The 23,765-nt window shown below is 37.6% G+C and overlaps 1 protein-coding gene across 5 annotated transcripts in view; it reads left to right on the top strand.

Moving 5' to 3' along the window:
• The window catches only part of LOC110840498 (dipeptidase 1), a 254,454-nt gene that overhangs the window by 202,974 nt on the left and 27,715 nt on the right, over positions 1-23,765 (top strand). For 4 of the 5 annotated variants that reach the window (XM_087353974.1, XM_087353975.1, XM_087353976.1 and 1 more), the window contains 3 exons: positions 10,924-11,056; positions 13,826-13,976; positions 14,335-14,404. In XM_087353974.1, coding sequence (XP_087210100.1) covers positions 10,924-11,056; positions 13,826-13,976; positions 14,335-14,404 — 354 coding nt within the window. The remainder of the gene's footprint in view (positions 1-10,923; positions 11,057-13,825; positions 13,977-14,334; positions 14,405-23,765) is intronic. The other variant, XM_087353977.1, reaches the window with a different exon arrangement.

The following is a 23,765-nucleotide window of genomic DNA, read 5'->3' as shown; positions in this document are numbered from 1 at the left end:
GAGACAGCTTTACTTTACGTTTTGGTTCTCTACAACCTCGGAACTAAACCACTTCAGGACAGACAATAATATCTGTTAAAGACTCCAATGTGGTTAGAAGTATTTTGTTTAATATTCTTGTGAAGTTGAAGCTTTGTTATTTACCCAGTTACTTTGTCCCTTTTCTTTAAAAATTAGTTGTATTAATTCCTCCTTCCATGAATCATGGAAATAGCATCTTTGCCAAAACATAAAGTGTAGCTAAGGGCGAATCTTGGTGGACAAGGGAAGATGAAGTTCTCGTTAGAAGCGGAAAAAGGCTACTGTTAGGCGAAGGTAACGTGGAATTAAATTTGCTAGTCTTACAGTTTGTGATCTGTGGGTTGAACCGGCATCTCATTTGCTCCAAAGGACACAGTCGGCGAGGATTAATGGAAAACGGCTTAACAATGATAAAGGGCAACGATTTGGAATAATGGACAGGGGACTTAGCCTGGGAACTGAGATACAAATTACGCTTAGTTCAAGGTGTTTGGCGACAGCCCCGTGTGTTACACTAGCATTATGCTGTCTGGTATACACGACGTTTCAAGAGTTGGATCTTGATATTTAGGTAACTGGTTGTCATTATACTGACATATTTGTTCTTACTTTTTAATTTTGATATTAGTGGTGAAGGTTGGATTCAATCCTGGAGCGTTCTGATTACAAGTTTAATTCCAATCTGTTGGTTTTGTACCTATACATGTCCTATATAGGATTCTATATAGAACATAATGGAAACTGATAGAATAAAAACATAAGCTGGCATAGTGACATCCCATTATCTTTGTACAGGAGTACAGCCAGCTTTAGAATTGTGTGTTGTGGAATCTCCCTCAAATTTATTGCTAATTCTTTATGATTTTATTTGATATTTATAAGCTATAAGATGTCCCTTTTGTAGCTGCAGAAGGCTGCCACTCAGTGAACCTCGCCATACGCATTAGTGTAGCTATACTTGGCAAGCCCACTCGGCTAAGTTCTTCAGCCAATAAATAAAACCCTCAGTTCTCTGATTTATAGGTCACGCGCTGCTGACAAGGGAAAACCAAAAGTCTTCCAGGACTGAGCTTCTACCGTATGATATTGTCTACTATGGAATCATAAGGTTCGTTGATTCACATCCTCAGCCACATGATTCCAGCCCGCACCCTTACACACTTTTTGAAATCCTCCTCCTATCTTTCCACTCCTAAGCCTCCTAGCTCCCCCTACAGATTTTCTGACCAACTGTTTACGCACCTCTCTACCCAGCCACCATATTTGATTTAATCACCGTAATATTATTTGGTGATGCCAACAGTCGTCCCATTCTCCAGCATCCTCTTCCCTTGTTGAAAGAGACCAGTTATTACGTCTACACTAAGCAGCGAGGAAAATCGTAGACTTGTATATTTTAATTACTCTGTTAGGAAGTGATCGTAAATTGTAAAGCAACGCGCCAATGCAATTACTTTTTACACACGCTTGTAGTGAAATTCTGATGTAGCACAAAATAAGTCTTTTATTTTGCGATCTTTGCACAATATAAATGGGTAGAGCGTTGATTGTGTCTGTCCGTACACATATTTCATCCCATAACTGCTGGAAGGATTTTGATAAAATTCAGTATAGATATTTCGACATTTGAAGCTACCCTAACCCCTCATTCTCTCTAGTGTGAAATTTGAGTGTAGGGAAGCATGCAGGATATGTGAGATGTGGACTAGCGTGGTTTAATGTTGGTACATGGAAACTGAGAGGGATTAGGAAAGGATTTGAGAAAGGCCGACGCCCTCCATGTAGAAGGGATGAGGGTGATGTTTTACATATTGCATTAAAATGTTTCGTGACGAAGTAGGAGCAACAATTTTTTTTTGTTGAAAATGGCTTGTGATTAATGAAGATGTAGCTTATAAGAGAATGATAAATTGTGCTAATGCTGTAGAATTAGGAAAGAGGTGAATATTTGTGTAAAGCTGGATGTAAATGAGTGAATAAAATTAATACTGTATAAATGTGAATATGGAAAATAAGGGCAGGCTTCTGTTTATAACAATAGAGCCTCTGTAGCAAAAGAGTTGCGGCGTCACAGTTCGTTATATTCGGCTGTGGCCCACAGAATTCCGGTTTTAGACGGACACAGTTTTTGTGTAGAGAGAATTCGGTGAATGAATGAGTTTTTGAGTGAATATTGCTGGTGATGGTCGACAGACCTAGACGCGTTAATATACAGCGTTAAGGAAGTAATTATTTGAACATGTGCGGTCGTGGCCTATTTGAAGGTACTGTCTTGTCGTTCGCTTTGAGGGGCTGAGGGAAGAAGTTGAATTACCAGACACAATGCCTTGTACCTGCTGCGAGACTCACGTCGACATCAGGAATATTTTCAGCTTCAGAGTTCTTTATGCTGGGTTAACAACACAACACAACAATTTTTATTATAATTTAAATGTTTATTAAGAAATTACTACATTTTCCGACCTAAATTCGTCGTCCGTAAGTTTTCGAAACTACTAGATGTGATTGCTAATTTCTATGCACATTTTTTGTTGCGGACTTTACCACGTAATGGACACTATTAAGAAGCTTACTTATTTAAGTAGAGTGGAATTCGTAGATGCAGTTACCGGTGGAAAGCTGTAGTTCAAATTTCTTACTATGAAGTTAGCTTGCTGAATGATTCTGCTGGGAAATCGATATGCTGTGAACTGATCCGAGTTTTAACATAAACTTCTTGTTTGATAAAGAAGTTTTGTATTACATGAAATTTAAGTTTGCCATGAGCAGATGTGACTTGAAACTGTTCTTAGGTTTTTCAATATAGTGAAACAGGTGTCGAGCGTCCTTTTTCGAAGGACGCTCGACACCTTCCTGTAAGAACACATGACTAGTTTCAGCTATGCGAGCTTGGGGCGAAGCTAAAAGCCATATGAAACTACTTCGATTCGACTTTCATGTCGTGAAGCATAACGCAGATTTTAGAATAGTTAGACTTCTTACTGTACTTTGCTTTTATTTTTACATTTCAATTTCTTACCATATCTTTCCGTTCTTCTTGATGTCTTCCAGAACCTCGTTCTGTCCATTTTTTCTACATGGCCAGAATATTGTAGCCGTTTATCTTCTAACTTATTAACAAAATTGGATTCCAGTATCTTCTCTAAACTTTTCATTCATCGTACAGTCTCTTGTTTTTCCCACAGTTGGTGATGGAATTAATACGGTGCTAAACATTCGGGGTTCTTGTACCAGAAGCTCAGCTGGTTACTTACATAATACTTTTAACAGAATTCAAGCAAAGTAATTTGTATCTGCACTATCTTGTCTGTGCTGTTTATTAGCATAAATGTTGGAGCGACATTTCCCTTCCATGCCGTTTATCGTGGTTTTAGAGTTCTCGGACAATGCGTTTCATCTACGGAACCTGCGAGACATTTGAACTTCGCCGACAGATTCCTGATATAGAAATATCTGAGATGTTAATTAACGAGGATTGGGACTTGGGGAACATGGATTTGAAGATCACGTGATTTCAGCATTCAGTGACTGAAACTTTGGGGCTTCGGAACGAATTCGCTGTTACGTAACAAAGTGATATTTCAATAAAGTAAAGATCAACTCGCTACATCGCCTGTACCCCTCGTGTTTTACAAATACGTGATTAATAAATCATTGCATATGTACTCTGTTCCTTTAAAGGAGAAGGCGGTTCATCATTTTCAACACAAAACATTTCCGTGTAACTTTATCCTGAAGCACCTCAGACCGGTAAATGTTTACTATCAATTATCATAAAGTGTAATATAATTCTTCAAGCAATCTTTTGTTTAAGTTGTTAGGCTGCATGTCTTAACGTTCTTCATCCTTCTCGAATCAGGTACCTTCATAATATTAGACTGGATACAAATTTCATAAACTTCATTTCGTATATAAGATTTGAGGTTTTCACAACGGTGAGTATGAAGATTTCTGTCTTCTGGGTTGTTGCGCCTTGTAGTCTGGTCGATGTTTACCAAAGTTTCTGAGGTCACTCTGATGACGGAGGCAGTATGACCTCTGAAACGTTGGTAAACATCGACCAGACTACACAGCGCAACAACCCAGAGGACAGAAATCTTCATTTCGTAAATTTCTCATTTCTGAGGAATGAATCACGTACCCTGACGGCAGAAGATATAACGTCCGTTCATAACGGTGGTAATAACTTCAAATCTCACGGCCGCGCAATCCTGAAGAATACGATTGAGATAAGTCTTTGCATTCCTTTTTTTACGCGAATTCAAGAGAAAATATGAATCGTGTAAAATAATTTACCCCGGAAGTCATGGCATGTTAGATATGCTGTTATACTGGGCTAGCATTTCCATTATACCAATGAAGCTAATATTTAGCTTGGGATGCAAGCTCACGGGTGAATATCGTGTCAGGATTTTGATTTCTTTTGAGAAACTCTCAGCAGAAAATTGTGGCAGAACAAACAATGTGACAGGGTAAGTGTCAGATACATCTATGTCGACGGCAAAAATAAAGGGGGGTTGTTCAAGTAACGACAGAGGAAAAAGACAGAAGAAAATCTGTCTCGCAAGTCTTAATCTAACACTCTCATCTTGAGAAAATGTTCAGACTTCCATCCCGTTTTCTTTTCTCGCCTCGTTCCCACAATAATGGAAACCATTTTCTGTATGTGAGAGGTCTGGAAATAAGTGTCACATCCTATTTTACTTTGAACATTTCACGCAAAACCTTAACTGTCGTACGGAGTTGTGTAAGTGGTTGAAATGAAAACCTTGGCTGAAAATTACCAACTCCATGGAAAAGAGATTTTTAAAAAAGCTGATCGTCACTCAGATATTCAAGAAATTCCCCGTCTTTTATGTACCTCTAACATTCTTTATCGTATTCACAAGACAAACATTGGCCCCTAACTTTAGCCAGAAGAATCCAATCCTCACCATCGCCACATACTTTTAAGATCCACTTTAATAATATCTTGCCGAATACGTCTGAGTCTTCCAAGTGGTATCTTAACTTTAAGTTTATTTGCAGAAGTTTACGCATTTCTCGTCTTCTAGTGAGGAACTTGCATACTCCGCCCAGCGCATTTTAATTGCTTTCATGATTCTGATAATATTTGCTTCGGTTCGAATTTTGTTTGTTGTTCATTATGCAGCCCAAAATATAAAGTAAATACCGAAATAAATAATAACCTTTCGGCCGATGATACAGCCTATTTTCAGACGTTAACTACAGGGTGGGTGGGAAGTAAGTAGATATTAAATAATCGCTATAGATTTTGTAATATTAATGCAGTCCTAATAAAAATAATGTGTACATATACGTCACGAAATAGGATTTCATAATTCGTGCGTCGGTGGTGTGTAAAAATTATTTTCATTATCTTTGCATTGGAAATATAGAGGTTATAACCATTTCTCAATGCCTACTTACTTCCCACCCATCCTGTAGTTATAACAAAAAAAATTTAAACAGCGTGTATAGGTAGATTTATTTGGAGACGTTGCCAAAAATAGCACAACTATAAATGTACAAGCGACGGACAAGAGTAACACCAAGGAAAGTTGTTGTTTTGTTTTTTTCACTACAGGATGAACTGCGTTTATTCTTGCAACTGTACAGAAAAGGTATCCAGAATCGTAAATTTGTCTGTCCCTGGAGCCCTAGCTTCTGATACTTTTCGCATGGCTGTGCACTTCGCGGCACACAGTGGGTACATCAGTCAGAGGGAGTACGTCAGTCCCGTCCATATGGACCCAGTACGAACCTAGAATCTCAATTTGCTGTATTAGATTTATGGGTGACCACCGGGGAGGAGCCAAACCACCTCTGGACTCACGGTTTCTGTCCCTTGATGAAACTCAGTCTCTGCTATGGATTGCCGTATTTCCTTCTACGACACAATCTTTCCTAAATGTTCAAACGTATAAATGCAGCTTCCTTATAAAATATCGTTTATACGGAGATTATTAAAGATTCACACCAATATCATGATCGCTGTACATCTCCACTCTTAGATTATTGGCTCCATTTGTAGTTTCAGGTGATTATTTGTCATCATGATGATCGATTGTTATTATTATTATGATTATGAGGTTACAGCTGTGAGTCTGAAGATAGCTGTCTTTTGGGTTATTGCGCCATGTAGTCTGGTAGATTTATACCAGCGTTTCAGGGGGCATACTGCCTGAATTCATCGCCCTGATGACGGAGGTAGTGTGACCTCTAAAACGTTGGTGGAAATTTACCAGACTACATGGCGCAATAACCCAGAAGACAGAAATCTTCATGATCAACATTATTAAAATTGGTAGCAATTGTCTGCATCGAACCCGAAACCTTTACAATACTAAGCTAGAACCATAAAAGTTATGCTACTGCTTAAATTCTCAGTAAAGAATAATAATATGTTATAATAACAGAACAACAACAAGCAATCACCCGAATTCAGAATTTGAGCAAAATTCTGAAATATCCTTTGTGTCAGACATGCCTCAGAAAGCCGAAGGTTTGATGCACATTAGCGGACATTTTCCGTTGTCTTTAATTTTGAGAACCTATCACATTTCGGAAGCTATTTATGTTTCCGTCATCAGATAAAACTGCATAGCCTATTTGTAGCTTAAATGCGTCATGTTTGTGTTGATTAAATATCTAATAATTTTAAAATATTATAAAATTGATATAAACCTGAAGATGAGGTCTTATCCATCGAAACATGTCGTAAAAAAGCGCTAAATAATGTAAAATCGTATTTACGATAAAAAGCGCCAAAATATAATATTTTATACTACATAATGTTTTAATATTATATAATTTTAACAACATCATTTAATTACAACGTTTGTGTATAGACTGTGAAAATAAATGTATATGCATAGCCTAGTTAGATGGGTCCATTAAAGAACTTTGATGCTAATCCCAGAGCATTCTCAAGTTAAGAACGGTGGAAAATGCCTATTAATATGCACACGTTAAGTTAATACTTTAGACAGTACGCAGTGCCCACATGTTATTGGTATAATGAACCAGCCTTTGTCACAAACCACTTGAGCAACGCCGCTATGCCCTGTGGTTACCACAGACATCTCCCAGGGGTGTCATAGAAATTTAAACCTGTGAGTTACGCAAGTCCTAAACTAGTTGAGCATCTTGCTTGTGCGAATTGGGATTCTCTACACTCGAGGAAAAACATGGGAAGAGGGAAATATTAAAATTCATTAAAGGAAAAGTTCAGTGTGCATTGACATGTACTTGGTCTTCGCTGCTTTTTTTTGTAGACCGACCTCCTTAAACTGTTACATGATACGCCATAAGTCAACACGATTCTGCTGAAAATGGTTTTAAGAGTAGCTCAGGCATTTCTGCAGCGAAGTGTGTAATATTGCTCGATCGCCAGAGTACCCCTGTTATAAGGAGAGTACCATATGTATATGATGTTTAAAAAGAGGCATGTATAATGCGTTTTCTGAAATATGTTTTATTAATTTGTTGTCTTAGTGTTTCGACGTGTTTAATATATAAATAAGCACGATAATAAGAGAGGCTGTTCTTAAGATTCAAGTTGTTGTGCATAAATTAGGTTGAAGTTGCCTTCAAATTCTTCCATAGGCCATTTATTTCGTTTTCATTATATTTTTTGTTATGTATGCTTATTACCGTAAATTAATTTACTTTATGAATTTACAGCAAGTAAATAAAATACGAATTTGTATAGGCTTATGAATGTATCAGAGAGAAAATATTTTTAAAAGAAAGTAACGAGATATAAGCCATGTAATTTAATGCACATAAATAAAAATATATATGTTTTAATACTGCTGAAACAGAAATTTCTTGATTTTCCACGCCTGAAAGAAATATATTTCGTTGTTGATTGTTTGGAGGGTATATAAGGAAACCAATTTTTTATTATGTTTGTTTCAGACAACACATCAATAATAATAATAAGAATATGACACGAATCAAGTAAATGGGGTTTTGATGTGAAAATCTGAATTCAAGCCCTTCAGGGTACTTTGAATCAAAGATGCTAACTTTCCTGTTTATTTGCCTGAGGAATATCTTCTCATCTCATTACAAATTTACAACTGCTGTGTTGTCCCTGCCGACATAATTGGAGCAGAGAGCGAGACGTAGGCCCGGGGTTGAGTCGCCTCTGGGGAAGGGGGAGGGATTTATGTTGGCTCTTGTTCCCAGTAATGCAATGCAACATTTATTCGTTTCCTGATTCTGTTTTCCTCTTATATTTTTTATTCCAAAGTAATTCCATTGCTGAACTCGTAGATTAGTCTTCTGTAACCACACTGCGTACCTACGATAATTTCTTTGTTATTTCTGGTACAGGTAGACCTCACAGCGTCTGTTCTAATGTGAGACTTGAGATTCCACTGCGGTTAAAATGTGGGTTGTAGTCTTTCGTGTTGTGACACCGTGAAGTCTTGTGGTTAGTTACCAAGCTTATCCTGAAGATGAAGCCGATACGTTCTTCCGATATTTCGTAATTACCTAAAGTAATACACTGCGTCACAACCTAAAAACCACAATATGCATTTCCTAACTAATGTTTTTATTTGCTTCCTTATTTCAATAGAATTAGATTACACAGTAGTGAATTAAATAATTTGTTAAAATTATAAAACTTTACGCGGACCGGACATAAAATTACTGCCGGCCGAGGATTACCTGTGCCAGCTAGGCATATGGCATATAAGAATATATTATAGTTTCCAGACATATAAAAATGCTAATTGAAATTTTTAAGTTGAGAAACAGACATATTCATAAAGGTGTTGTGATTACGCAAAAATTATTCGGTGATTTTATTGGAAAAATAAGCTTCTGTTAACTGTCTACTTTTAAAATTCCGTCTGTCTACATGTCTGCTGGTCTTTCAGTATTTAATTTCGTATAATATAAGACATTACAATGTTAGAATGGGTTTTCTACAGATCTGGCATTTATAAATAATATTTTATAAGAACGTGACATGGAAATTGGCCTTTTTAGGATCTTTTGCTCCAATTGATCACTCCACTCCGAAACCCAGAATTCACTCTTCGGAAGTGACGGACTAATCCGCTTCTATATGAAAACGAACAAATTGTTCGATAACCGAAAGTTGTGATTAGACAATTAATTGGCTGTCATCAAATCACACACGAATAATAGAAAATATATTTTCAAGATATTTTCTTCCCATAAAATGTTTGTACATCTTTTCCGTTGTGCGTTGTTGCCGGTTTTCTTAATTTACAAACATGCCACAGTAGTTTCTCTTTCTCCGTTCTTCTGTACATGATGAGTTGTTCTTAGAGTTGAGGAAGAAAGGGCACAGACAATAGATTGGAGGCTGCAACCCCCAAGGCACTAACCTTTAGTCATGAGGCTACTCTCATGTCCGGGCAAGCAGCAGTCTTGTGTAAATTACTTCCTCCCGCGTGAGTGCCAATAGAAATGAAAGCAATATTACCCCGGTACCGTAGATGTCCAGCAGTTACCAGTAATGCTGCCCGAACAAGGGAGAAAAACAAGACTTCGTGAGCTACATACTAAACGCTGAACATCAGAACCCAACTTCGAGTTGCAGACAAATAAATGTACTCTTCACACTGTTTTATATGCTACATGCTGGGCTATTATTGAACCCTGAAATGCATTGCACATCAAGCTGTAGTTCGTACAGTCTGTTCCAAAATTTATTATGGTAGTCAAAATATAAATAAAGTTATTATTTCGTTTAAACTCCTTTAATAATTCAGTTCTTTGTAACAGTGATGAGATATGGTTTCAGTATGATATTAAGAGAAATAGTAGCCTTTTGTGTCCAATTTAATTTACACGCATAAAACATATAAATAACATAAATTTTATATTTTATAAAACCCTAAGCGTACCTTGTGTTTTATATCGGTGTGAAACTCAGACTGTCACCCTGAGAGAAACGTAGATTGAGGATGTTCGAGTACAGGGTGCCGAAGAGAATATTTGGACCTAAGAGAGAGTCAGCAACACGAGGCAGTGCGATAAATTGTCCTCTTCACATTGTACTTTAAGACATGCTTCGTGATTTTACTCATTTCCGCTAGAAAGGTTGGGATTGTGCCTGAAATAGATTTGACATATCCCTTCCAATTTACCATTCACACTCATTGCACCGTTCGATACGCTATAATCAATAATATTTTCGAATAAAGTGGAAGGGCGTTATTTTAATGTGCCATCCCTGACTATTCCTTGAGGGACTGGGGAATTCTACGTTATAAGACTTCCTCTTCTAAATAATCTTTCAGTGTTGATTAATATCCTGAGTGTACCCGACCTGCCGTCAGCACTTAACACGCCCTGTTCGCTTCATCTGGCTAGACACTTGTTTACAGAGTGCTTGCAAACGTAGCAACGCGAGGCCGAAGCAGGGTCCCGACTGATTGGCGTCTCTAGAAACGATTGACCACTGAGAAGCTTTGCGCCTCCCCTAGTCGCAAGCAATTCTGTCTCAGACTCCAGTAAATGTATCACATTTCCCTGTTATCACGTCTTTATACACAAGTTTCTTGCTGTGGAGCTCTGGCCTCTCTTAGATTACAAACAAAATAAAACACACAAACTTTTCTCAAATAAAGACATTTATGCCTGTCCTTCCGCGTATTTAAACTTAACCCGTAAACAAATTAAAGGGTTTAGATTAAGTTCGGTGTTGGTATTGGAGGTCTACATTAAAGGTGATCCGTAATTGTAATTTTGAGTTCATACTGCTACTGACTTACAGGAAGGTCAAAAAGGATTTCATCGGATTTTCTAAAAAAATCTCATAAAAATGGTTACAACAGGCCTTACTTAAATTATAGGCCTCATTATAATCTACATGCCTAATATTCTCTGAGCGTCATCTCTCTCATGTTGCAGTTTTGGTCGGCCTATGTTCCGTGTTCCACTCAGCATTTGGACGCGGTGCAACTGGCATTGGAACAGATTGACGTCATCCGACGGCTGGTGGCAAAGTACCCCACTTACATGACCTTGGTGACAACCACAGAAGGTAAAATACCAGTTTCTGAATTTGTTCCTACGGAAATGGTAAATTGTGCTCAAGCACATTGGTAAAATGAAAGTTAAAATAACATATATATGTAAAAAAGTATGTCTTCCCGAGGATGACCATCTGCTGTGTTTGTTTATCATGTATGTTTTCCAACGTTTTCAAGTTTTATATGGTCGCTGCTATTGTCACAGTCTTAAAATCTTATTTCTTTCTGAAGTCATCCGTCCTGTTTTATATATCTCCTGCGAGGCTGTTCAACGTCTGTGTTGACTGTGTATCTACATCTTCTGTGTTGACTAAATAAAATCCTTTCGGAAAACAATTACGTGAGTATGAGCTTATGTTTTTGCCTTATTGTTAGAATGAGGTGAGAACGAGATGTAGCATTCATCAGGGACGGAACGAAAATGTGTATAAAATATTTGTGGGAATAACTCATTGAAAGATACGACTTGGAAAACTAGACGTATATTGCATAAAACAATAAAATATATTTTAAGGGACAGTGGTGGATGTTGTTACTGATTATAGTGAACCAACTTTGTACAGGGACCAATGTCGAGCTTTAGTTAACACTATGATGAACCTCCTTATGCCTTAAGAAAAGCAAGGAAATTTCTTGAGCAGCCGATTTACTATCACGTGCTAAAAACGACTCTCTGTCATTTAGTTAGTTATTTGATACTCTCTTCATTGTAATATACTTTAAGGAAATTTTATGTCCCTTTTACGTACAGACGGAGACAGCCAGTTGGATGTATTTGTGTTTGCAGAACACGTCTGAGATTTTGAAACTCACTAGTGAAAGCAAGTTTGTATGTGTGCTTGCGTGTGTGTGTCTGAATGCTGTGATGAAAGCTGGCGACCGACAAACTTAATTTGATTGCGGAGAGCAGTGACGTGTTCAATGTGCTGGACGGTGGTTGCCGTCTACGTCTCCTGCGGTCTCCAAAGCCAAAGGAAGAGACGCTCTATGTAGCCTTGCCAATTCGTCCACTCGGTACCATTCAGTTGATTTAACCATAATGCCACACTCTCAAAACAAGAATTATCATTGCGTTATACGTACGTTTCGTTAATAAAGTTTTTAGTTTTACACCAAGTGTTAAAAGAAGAACCTTTTCTATAAATTCAATCAAGTTCAATTTGCACCTCGATAAAATTACATGTAACGTGTTCACCAATTTCAAACAAAATCAGAAACAGTACAGAGCATTTGAAGACGCACTTGTGGTATGACAAAGGCTGTCGAACCGAACGACTGACATGCACAACCGCCTCAATACGTGATCTTTTTAAAAACTGCGTGCATAAACACGTATTTATTTCTTTTTCAAGTGGCATGTTCTCTTCGTCTATTTCATCTTCTTCTTCTCTTCTATTCTATTCTGTACTACTGTTTCTTCCTTCCTTCTCCTATTTTCTTTATTTCTTTGTTCTTTTATCATTCTTTATCCATCAAAGACATTGATATTTTTGACTAGCTTAGTGTATAATTTAGTAACTCCTCAAGAAGGACTTTGCTCCACAGAAATACTTACTCGGTTGGTTAGTTCTTTGTTTTTCTCTTTCCCTTTCTTTTTATCTATTCTTTCTCTCAGTCTTGGCTTATCTCTTTTTCCTTTATTTTCTTCCCTTATATATATCCTTTGACTAGCATCCTTGCTTCAGTCCCTTCTGTCCTACATTGTCTCCATTTCTCTCTCTCTCGCTCTCTACTAAATTGTTCTACGACTTTTTATCAAAATTGGCGTGCATAAATTGGTATATTTCCGTAATATTTCCGCTCAGTACGTGTTAAAAGTTTGTGCTACAACAGCATTATTTGGTACTGAACGACAAACAATAGCAATTTAAAAATACAAGTCTAATCTTTTGAATAATTATAACCAACGTTTTATAAAACGAAAAATAAACATTGTTAGTTGCGCGTTTATGACGCGAAATTATAATTATTTATGGATAGGAGACAATATGAACCGAACATTTATTCCGATAACAAATAACGTGTCATGTAATGCTAATAGCTTTATTGCCTTTGTGGATTTTGTTATGGCTTTGTACTCCTGCAACCATTTTTATAACAGTGCGTGTTGTACAAACAGTTGATTGGATTACGATGATTTGTAATATCTGGCCAAAGTAGAGGACTAATATCTGTAAGAGCATTTGCCTTGGTTAAACAGGCCATTCAGCACACAATCTGTAACGTAACATAATTTGTTACATAAGTTAAGAATAGGATACAGTGTTGTGAATTTATAGCTTACATTTGTAATGCTTTGGGATCGTAAGGCTAGATAACAGCATTGCCGAGAATATTTAATTCGGTTTTATTTGTTGCAAATTGTTATTAAAAATCAATGGTCATGTGAATTTGAATTAAATTTATAAAACATTTTGAACGTTTTCGTGCTTCGGAAGAGATGCAGACAATATCGCCTTGAAACAGGGCTAAAAGACCTTGTAATATGGTCTCCGAAAAAAATTGCCATGATCTACAATTTCCGTAAGTTCTACGGTGACGACTTAAGTTTTGTGCCAATTCTGTTTGTGAGCAGGTCTGTAGGAAAAATTACATATTTATTAAATATATCGCAAGGTCTCGACCTAGAAATATATTTATTTCACAGTGCATTTAGTCACTCAGCTGATAATGAAACTTCTCTTTATGGGACACCGATTATTCGATACTGGGTTCACATTAACCGATCACCAGCTCCTGTCGTGAAATAAAGACCCTGACGCTGTGTTTCTCCTCGCCAGGCATCGAGAGAGCACACGAGTCCGGTCTATTGGCCAGCCTCATCGGAGTGGAAGGGGGTCATGCCATAGGCACGAGCCTCGGGGTCTTGCGAATGCTGTACCAACTGGGGGCGCGCTATCTCACCCTGACGCACACCTGCAACACACCTTGGTGAGTCTCCTACTCGCCTGGTATTAGCGTCAGTTTCACGCCCATTGACGAATTATTGTAACGAGGGGAACGCTCTCTGTATCACCCCACTTGGTTATTGTTAACAGAAGATCAGTACTACGCTCTCCTTGTCATTAGAACGCCACAAACACGTCCTTCTCAAGATGTCTGTCTTCTGTCATGAATAGAGTTTCGTTTGTGCCCCATGGCTGAACGTATTTTGATCACTTTTCAGTAAATCTCGGTATTGCAATGACACTTGGTTTCTACCTGTTTATACGCTGTGTGTGTATTCACCGAAGTTGGCAATCCTGATGCACGTATTGTTACTGGTTAGCTGATTGTTGCTCTCTGTTAGGGCAGACTGCTCAATAGCGGACGAGCCGGGTCACCTTCCAAACATCGGCGGCCTCTCGCCGTTCGGAACGGTGAGTGAATCAAAACAATCTTTTTCTCTTAAGGTATCTCTGTATTAGCTAAGTTATTTAGTGTACGGTCCCGTTTGAAAAGTCATCCTTAATTCTGAAAAAAAAAACCCTACCATTTTGATGGTCCTATGTGTCCAAAAGAAACATTTTCTTTGTTTACAGTTTTTCTATGACCCGCCTTTTGGGAGAAATACGAAACTGTATAAGTTTCAGAACACCTCTGTGCCTAAGTTTCAAAATAGAGAAATCTATAATTTAGTCGGGGTTTCTCCTAGAGGACATTTTTCTACAAAGCACCATTTTTAAGAAACGCTCCATTGTATACGTTTCGTGGGCACAGTTATATATAATTTCTGAAATTGGAAGAAAAAAAAACTTTGTTGCCTTCGAGAGGATTAGCTTTGTGTTTCCCATTTTTTCTAAGACCCGTTGTTTGGGATCAACGGAGTGCATACGACGGATTTTAGTTATTATATTGGACGGTTTTGAGAAGCGTTAACATTACTAACTGTGAATTTCGTGCAATACGCCTATCTGGTCTTTAAAATATAAGACTATGCTTCGTATTCGATCGTGACAGCAGAATATCTCCAATTTTAGTTAAAAGAGGAATTGAAATGAATTAAATATTTAGATTTAAGCGCGTTTCTGTTTGTCTTTCATACAGCATGTAGCTGTCTGTCATCGGCTTAGTTATAAAAGCAAATCAGGTATCAGGCACACAACGAGCATTCCATAAAAGTGAGTGGAAACGTATGACTAACGCGCGTGAATATTTGAATATCCAATACCAACAGGAATTCTGAGATACACAACATGATGTAACCATAGATCTAGAACTAATTTCCTTCGTGATTTGCTTTGCAGTACGTGATCAAATTAAAATGAAACAGGGCACCCAAGTTTCTCGTCTTCTTCAATCCCTCCTGGCAAATACGGCGATAATATTTAAATTAATCCGTGAGAGCGTATAGTGCACACGCACGGAGAGCCTGAGGAAGAGCATGGACACCTCAGTCACTACAGCAGGTAACCCGTGTGGATCCTACGCTGATCTGCCCCAAGTACGGATCTAAAGAGTTTAGCCGTTTCGCCATAGAAGCTTGCCTCTTTTATGCATGATGGCACACGAACGCAGTTCTGTATTCCCTTTGGTGATTGGCGATTCACAAACGGATTTGACTCCGATATCAAAACATCGTGTAACATGTTTCAATATTTAGTTCCGATCACGCTGCGTGCCCCAGTTGAAAGGGCATTGAAAATGCACATAACATTTCGAAATAGCACACACAGACAAAATAAGTATTTTGACTGAAATATGAAGTTTTTGCATGTGTGTGTAGCTGCGAATGAGTAAGATAAATATTAGCGTCTAATCAGTGGGAACTGATTGAAAGAACATCGGGATTCATATTTACAAATTTCATTTCATTTACATATTGTAATTAGCTCGGTTAACTTAGTAAGGTGTGATTACGTAGAACCTGGGAAACTTGGATTCGGTTCCAGGGAGTATAACAGGTAAAATTATAAAGATTTCTGTCCTCTGGGTTGTAGCGCTGTGTAGTCTGGTCGATGTTTCAGAGGTCATCCATCGCCCTGATGACGGAGGCAGTATGACCTCTGAAACGTTGGTTAACATCGACCAGACTACACAGCGCTACAACCCAGAAGACAGAAATCTTCATACTCACCGTTGTGAAAACCTCAAATCTTACAGGTAAAATTATAGTTTTTGTTCTTTATTTTCTGACTTTTCAGACTGCGGGACAGAAGACTGTAAACTGAATGGTAGCAAGCTTTTTCTAATTTATCAAGTTTTTAAACATAGATAGTCATTTGTAGGCCCATTTCGTTCAGGCATCCTACACCAAAGATCTAAGATTGTAGGCCTACCAGTTTAACAGTTTACAGTCCACCATATAAGCTTGAAACTTCTTGCTTTCTAACTGAGTAATGAGGGGCCTTGACGTTTAAATATTTAGACAGAACGCGGGACGAAGCATTGAGGGCTTGTGGCGAGGTTCGTAGTTCGTCTGCTTGAAATCAAAAACACAGAAGTCAATTAAAGAGATTAGACCTCTTTAAATTTTACGTTACGATTCAATTAAATCATCTGAATAACGAATTTTTGCCTGAGTAATTAATTACGTATTCATTACGGACATAAGCCCGCTAAATATGCTAATTATGATGTCTTCTAATGATGTGCCTGGTTTTTAGTCCTGGCTATTGCAACCGATCATCGATTAAAGTTCATGTCTGCATTTCGGAAAAATTCAGATCGAGAAACGAGTCTAGGCGAGCATATGTCATGCATTTCTTGACTGAAAGTGCTCTCGGAGAGTAACCATTGTCTTTATGAGCGGTATATGAAAACTGTGCAGCTTCAAGATTGTGCTCAAAGGTATACATCTTCTGTAAAGTACATTTTAACAAGACTTAGTCACAGAGCAGTTCCATGAATTTATTTATTTATTTAGTTCATTTCGCGACATGTCAGTAGTTGAGACCATATAGCGTCTAGGTGAATAGAACGTTTATCTATGTTGTCGAAGATTCCTGGACATGAAAGAAAAGTAAATGTAGTACAGGATATTTTCAGTTTGTCTTAGCAAAGAAACTTTTGAACTTTTACAACAAAGACATTTACTTCCGTTACTGGAACTCAAAGTAACATATATCGTGGTTGCAATGTTGTTTCCACCTGTTTTATGTATGTTCTGCTGTCTGTAGCCAGGAACTCCTCCCTTTATCAACTGTGCATATAAAATATTTTATAGGCCCGCACACTCTCTTTATTCTTGTTTCTTCTGTTTCCTTTTCCTTCGCTGTGTTTCTTGTATCCGGACCGAGGTTTCTGCAAATGATACCTCATATTGGGAAACAAATATTCAGCTCGTACTGTAACCACGGAAATGTACAGTCTGTCTTCTTTGCTTTTTGACTTTTTGTGTTGTATTCGATCCGAGGAATGAATGCACGTCTGTGATTCGAACATCCGTATGTTTCTCAGAATAAGATAATACATTCTTCTAGGAGTTGGAGGTTATGCTTCTGTAAGTATTATCAGTCTTTGGACTGAGGAGAAATACACGAAGTAGAAACTAATCTCGCCTCCTGCTCTTGTAGATTTCTAAATTCGTGCATGAATAAAAATTGAAGTTAAATTGAGAACAAGTTCAGAGGAGATCATGTGGAAGTAACACAAGACTGGAGGAGGACCGAACTTAATTTATGCTCTAAACCTGGAATTTTTCGATAATTAAATGAAAAGTGGTACAGATGGCAGGACGTGGAAAATCTGAAAAGAGACCACTTTGGAGACTAGTTGTCGATGGGAAGTTCAGATCATGTATCGTAAACAGTCCGTGGGGATGTGAACTAGACTGAGCTTGCTCGGTGTAGGTGCCATCGACAGGGTGTTACGAACACGGCAATAAACTTTCAAGTTCTTCATCGATTGATTATCAACTGGTGAAGGAAGGGCCTGTGTCTTGGACTTAATAATTTCTTTGTTCTTCGCACAAAATGTACGAAGTGAACGTGTATAAGGAAATTTCGTAATTGTCCGTTCATATGTTTCATCTCCGAAACTATTGTATTACTTTTTATAAATATTGTATTTGGAGAGATGAAGCGGGCGTTTAAAAAAGAGGAAAGTAGTCTTTGTGAGTTCTACCATGACGAACTTGTGTATTTTTAGGATGAGACTAAGAACCAAGCGTTTATTTAAGTTATTACAGTTTGTGTGACAGAAATAGGAACTCTGTGGACATGCCTTAAGATGAAGAACATGGCCAAGCGATTCGAAGCGGATTTACGGTTTTGAAGAAGATAGAAACTGAAGGTTCTTATACTCGGAGTATTTCTGTATCTCATTCCCAACTCGTTTCTCATCACTTCAATTCCGCCACCCAATCTTTTCCAAAACTCCTGCATTCTCTCAATTAAATTCTTGGTTGAAAGTTTCTTTGCTCTCTCTCTCTCTCTCCCTCTCGGCCCGGTAAGTTCTTTTCTTATATTAACCCCTACTTACAGTCCCCCTTCACCGATGGCCAAATCCTGTCTCTGCGTCTCTACTACTGTTTGCTTCCGGACTGAAGAGAAACTTGGGCTTCAGACGGCGACACACTGAAAGGGAACGTTGCATAGAATCAGATTCCAATGGATTTCTAGCGAGAGTAATTGAAATGGACTTTGCTTTCAAAGACTGAAATTGGAATTGTCGCTTTAGTTAACTCGATTGTTAACTTATTTTTTTCTTCCGGGCTAATGGATACAGTCAGATTAATACGATAAGACATGCTAATTTAAATTCCAATTGAGATATGCAGATATATGTATTATATTTATTTCTTGCACTAAATTATACAGAAAATAAAACGTTTTTATTGAAGTATGCTAACATGATTGGGATACACTTCACCTGACTGAAGAAAACTCGTTCGAGAAGCCTTACCAAATAATGACGATCTTTTCCACGCAACCCTAACTGGTATACCTTTGACTTTAACACATGTTTTATTGTCTAATCTCCTTGTTTAATGTTACGTTAATTTGTATGTCAGAATTGACACCAAGTAATGTGTTAATACTGTAATATATATAATATAAACTAACTTTAGTTTTCATTCATCATTTTCAACTATGAACTGTGCATTTTTATCAGTCTTGTTCCTTCGGGCACTTATCGCAGACGGATTGATTTCTTTGGAAAGGATGCACGCAGATTAATATGAACTTTTATTTCAGTCTTTTTATAAAATTACATGTTGCTTTCCTTGTTTCAAACACGCCTTTTCTCTATGCTTATATTTTAGTTGTTCATTTTTCCGCTAATATCTTTTTCTGAGAACAATTTTTCCGAGACAATTATCTCCCGTGCGAACATAAAAGAAACTCATTTCATGGTATAGAATTTAAGCCCGATAGAAAAATAATCTCAGTTTTGTAACTCAACAGGGCTGGGAATATATTGAACAAGTTGTCGCGGACTGGCGACAAGGGTTTGTCAATCAGTTTAATTTATCCCAGTTGTTTCATATACGTTTCACGGCTCAGATGCTATGTATATCATCAATATATCCCTGTAAAACACTTAGAGAACAAGTCCATAGGATGCGTTTTATATTTCGAATACAAAGCAAGTCTTCGGTCGTTCGTTTCTGTAAATTTGACTGCGTAACTTAAATTAGGTCGCAACCAATTTTGCCTACTTTGCATATCGATCACTAGTACCCCCACCCGTGGCCTAATATCAGCCTCATGAGTTCCCCTGCCTGGAAGACAGCTGGCCATTACGAAACTGGTAGCTTCCCTGAGAGCGAGCGCGGTCGGTTGCTGTCTGCTCGCAGGAATGTTACAATAAAAATCTCCCAGAGCAGGTCACGACGGAATGCGATCAATGCTGCTGGCTTCTGACTCCTCTGCGTTGCTATTAAAACAGCTGCTGTAGAATATCAATATTTGGTGAAGACGAATAAATTATTCAACAAGATTGGTAATAAGTTACGTTCAAATAGACGTGTTCCATTGAGCACAGAGTTATAAATTAAATTTATCGATAAAATTAATAAACAGCACATATTTGACTCTCGATAGAGGCATATTATTTCTTGTATTTCTTTAGAAATACATAATATAAAATGTTATAAAAGCAGCTATATTCTCAATTAAATTTTATTTCATAATATCTATTAATTGTTTGAGAAAATGTTAAAATTCAATTTGAGCTAGATTCTATATTACTCCGATACGTTTCAGCACATTCCCCCGGATAAAAAGGTAGTCAACATCTAAAGATCAATTTCTGAGATAGAATATACTGTTGGACGAACAGACATTACCTGACCATAATGCGGTCTCTTCTAAACATGGTGAAAATGACGCATCTGTCCGGTTGCGTTGTATCGTCTGTGTCCGTCTCTTTAACTTCTGTAGCGTTTGAGACGTCGTCCTTCTCCTGATATCTGTGGTTTAATTTACGAATTCACTAAGCAATTTATAGGGCACGTGTTATCAGCGGTACAAAATATTAAACGTTGCAAACTTCCGTTTCCGTTTCGCATCTGGCGCAATTTTCATGTGACGTTCTTTGTTTCGACGGCTACTTAAGGATGGTATATTCATCGATTTCATTGTTGATGTAGCGTCCATGGATCTACTGAGAATCTACTCATAAATCATCTGCCCTGTGGTTATAACAGAGCAGCAGTAGTATTTGTAAGGATGACAGACGTCTGTTATGCCTTTAAATGATGTCTTCGATAAGTTCATTCTCGAGAGATCGATTTTATGTTCATTTCTTCAGTCCTGTCTATTTTATTGTAACTTCCTCGTTATGAATTTAAAATAAAAAAATCCCCTGTTAGCGACAACTTTAAATAAAATGCTTAGGTTATTTAAAAATTTTGATTGCTGTCTGTTATGTGTCGTGTGGATAGGACATCATCTTGTCTAACGATTTAGACTTTTTATGTTCCATTGTAATGTGTTCATTATTCAAGTTTTATTTTCGTAATGTAAACTTTCTTCTGACATGGCTTTATAAAGTTTTAATAACTTATTCATACTTTTCTTACCAGTTTTCTATTTAATGGTGTCATTAATAAACTAAATTTCTGTTATGTTTTGATTTGTGTCTTCGTTGTGTATTACAGTGAATTACTAGATATTTAAATATGTTCATGTGCCAGAAAGAGTTAGAACGGCTGCTGTGTCGTCACTGAAATTCCGCGAGACTGGCTAATATGACCGGTCACGAAAACCCATATTGAAGATGCTTGATTCTTAAGTTATTTAACAATACTGCTTCTACTGCAGAAATTATATAGCGTTGGATTACGATGGAAAGGTGGATGAACTAATAGTTTATAGCGGACACGTTTTGTTATTTCATTAATAATTAAATTCGAATAGTCTTATTTAGATGAATATTCATCGCCCTGATGACGGAGGCAGTATGACCTCTGAAACGTTGGTTAACATCGACCAGACTACACCCAGAAGACGGATATCTTCATACTCACCGCTGTGAGAACCTCAAGTCTTACATAGTCTTATTTAGATTAAAAATAAGTTTGCTTATTGTTTTCTCACATTAAGACATTTTTTTCAAAACATTGTTATTACACAGTCTCAAAAATGTACCAAAAGGAGAATAAGTAATTATCTTGGAAATTTCTCTTAGGCTAATATGAATAATTAAGTATTCTCACAGCTATCCACAGACTCTTCCGGAAGAACTAAATTTCCCGCGGGTGCCCATTTATACTTCCTGGCGTAGAATAACATTCAGTTTGACATCTACACAAGACCACATAAAGAAATGTAAAGCAGTCATTGGTGTCTAGATAGAAAAGCATCTTTCTCCAAACTTTGAAGTCATGTTAGTAATCAGTGCCTTCATACGCAGGCTCTAAATTGACTATCGTAGCAACTTTGCACTTAAGCGTCGTGCGTGTGACTGGGAAATAGGTGTGTGGTGGTCCGTATGTCAGTTGCAGTTCACAGATAATGCTTCTTGCGTGACTTGAATGTTCACATATGATGCCCTAACACTTTTCAACCGAATTCCAGACTTTGCAGATTTCATGAACCACAAATATAGCAACGCAGATGCTGGACAAACTTCTAAACAGATGTCTTGCTGGTGGTCTGGGTTTAAGGCGCTGACCTGTGCAAGCCTCGATTTCGATTTAACTTTAAACATTAGGTTTGCTGTAGAATATTTTTTTTTACTCTCATTACATAATGGCGACAGCATTTAAAGTGTATCCACTGTGTGCTCCAGTCTATGATCTTGATTATTATAATCACCCTAGTCATCGGACTTGTTTATCGCACTTGTAATCATTATCAACAAGTAGCCTTACTGACTGACTGACTGACTGATAGACAAAGTGACTGGTGTGTGGCGGAATGGTGACTGAGTAAATGATTATTTTGACTGCCTGACTTACTCATAAATTCAATGACTGATGAATAATTGAGTGACTGACAAGCTGAGTTATTATTTGATACGTAACTGACTCGCGACTGATATCTTATTGATTGCCTTAATTGCTGAGTAACTCGCAGATTATTGGCTGAATCGAATTCATCTTAAAAGCTCTGCAACCAACAAATGTATGATAGACGAACATTAATATGGATATTAATTCATGAAAGTGTTTTACTGCTGTATGAGGACTTCTATTAATGAAACTAAAGCCATGAAAAGAAACTTTACTGAATCATTTGTAATAAAGGGAGGAAATGACAGAGAGTATGACTTCCAGTGTGCTTACCTGCCTGAAGCAGATCTTACGTTGGCTGAATCCGTAGAACAGGTCCACAAATGTTACACGAATATGCAAAGAAGAATAAAGTATATTACTACGGAAATTGAAAACTGTAGAATGAACCGACAGAATTTCGGTTGGGTAAGCTCAGGCTTTTCCTTACATTAAGAAACAAAAAATGTCACATGGTATCAGCAGTTTCTTTGTACAAACGGAAAGAACGCCCATTTCCTGACAAAGAAGAAAGAGATGATCAGCGACTGTTCTCAACGAGGGTTGTAATGGGCGCCACGTTTTTTTAATCTTCATTCTAGAGGTGTTCTTAAAAGTGCTTCATCAGGTTAATGCTAACTGCGAAGAACAGGGACGGGCAATATAATGGCTGGTTCTTAGCACTTTTATGATCCACTTTTACGTCGGATGATATATGAAGAAGTCACTTTCTTCTTTCAGTATCTAACTTGTCTTATCACCTAGTGGGTATTTCTATTACGATTTTTAAGATTCTCTTATCCTTTCTTCTTGCCTTTATTTATTCCAGTGTTTCATGTTTTTGTATTTCCTTTGTTTGTGTATTTTCCTTTTGTTCTGAATTTCATTGTTCTGATTCTTTTTCCCCTAATGTACAGGCACGCCAGCCTGCTCTGATTTCACATCCTCATTTCATCTCTTTCAAGCTCTGCTTTGATCTCGCTGCCCTTTTGGTTTGTACTGAATATTCTGTTCGGTTACTCCGTCAACCACCATTCTGTCCTAACTATTTGCCCAAGTTTGCTTTCGTGTACAGTATTTAGATTGTTCTGGTTGTATTTAAATTGTTTCTCGATGTCTTCGACCATAATTTTAACCGTCAAGTATCTCGTCTCAACTCATAATATGTTATTTATATCTGTTGCTTTAATTGTCTAAGATAAACTTCCAAGGCCCTATGGAAAATTTGATAGTACTACCATTTTATAAAAATGAGCCGGGATAGCTCAGTCAGTATAGTGACTAGCTACGGACTGGACGACCGGGGTTCGATCCCCGACGGGGGCAGAGGATTTTTCCTCTAGCCTCTGCGTCCAGACCGG

This window comes from Zootermopsis nevadensis, unplaced genomic scaffold (genome assembly GCF_977971745.1).
Source record: "Zootermopsis nevadensis isolate Lab colony 2312 unplaced genomic scaffold, Znev_1.0 Znev_ptg000022l, whole genome shotgun sequence".
NCBI lineage: Eukaryota > Metazoa > Arthropoda > Insecta > Blattodea > Termopsidae > Zootermopsis > Zootermopsis nevadensis.
This window is presented reverse-complemented; position numbering and strand designations above follow the sequence as displayed.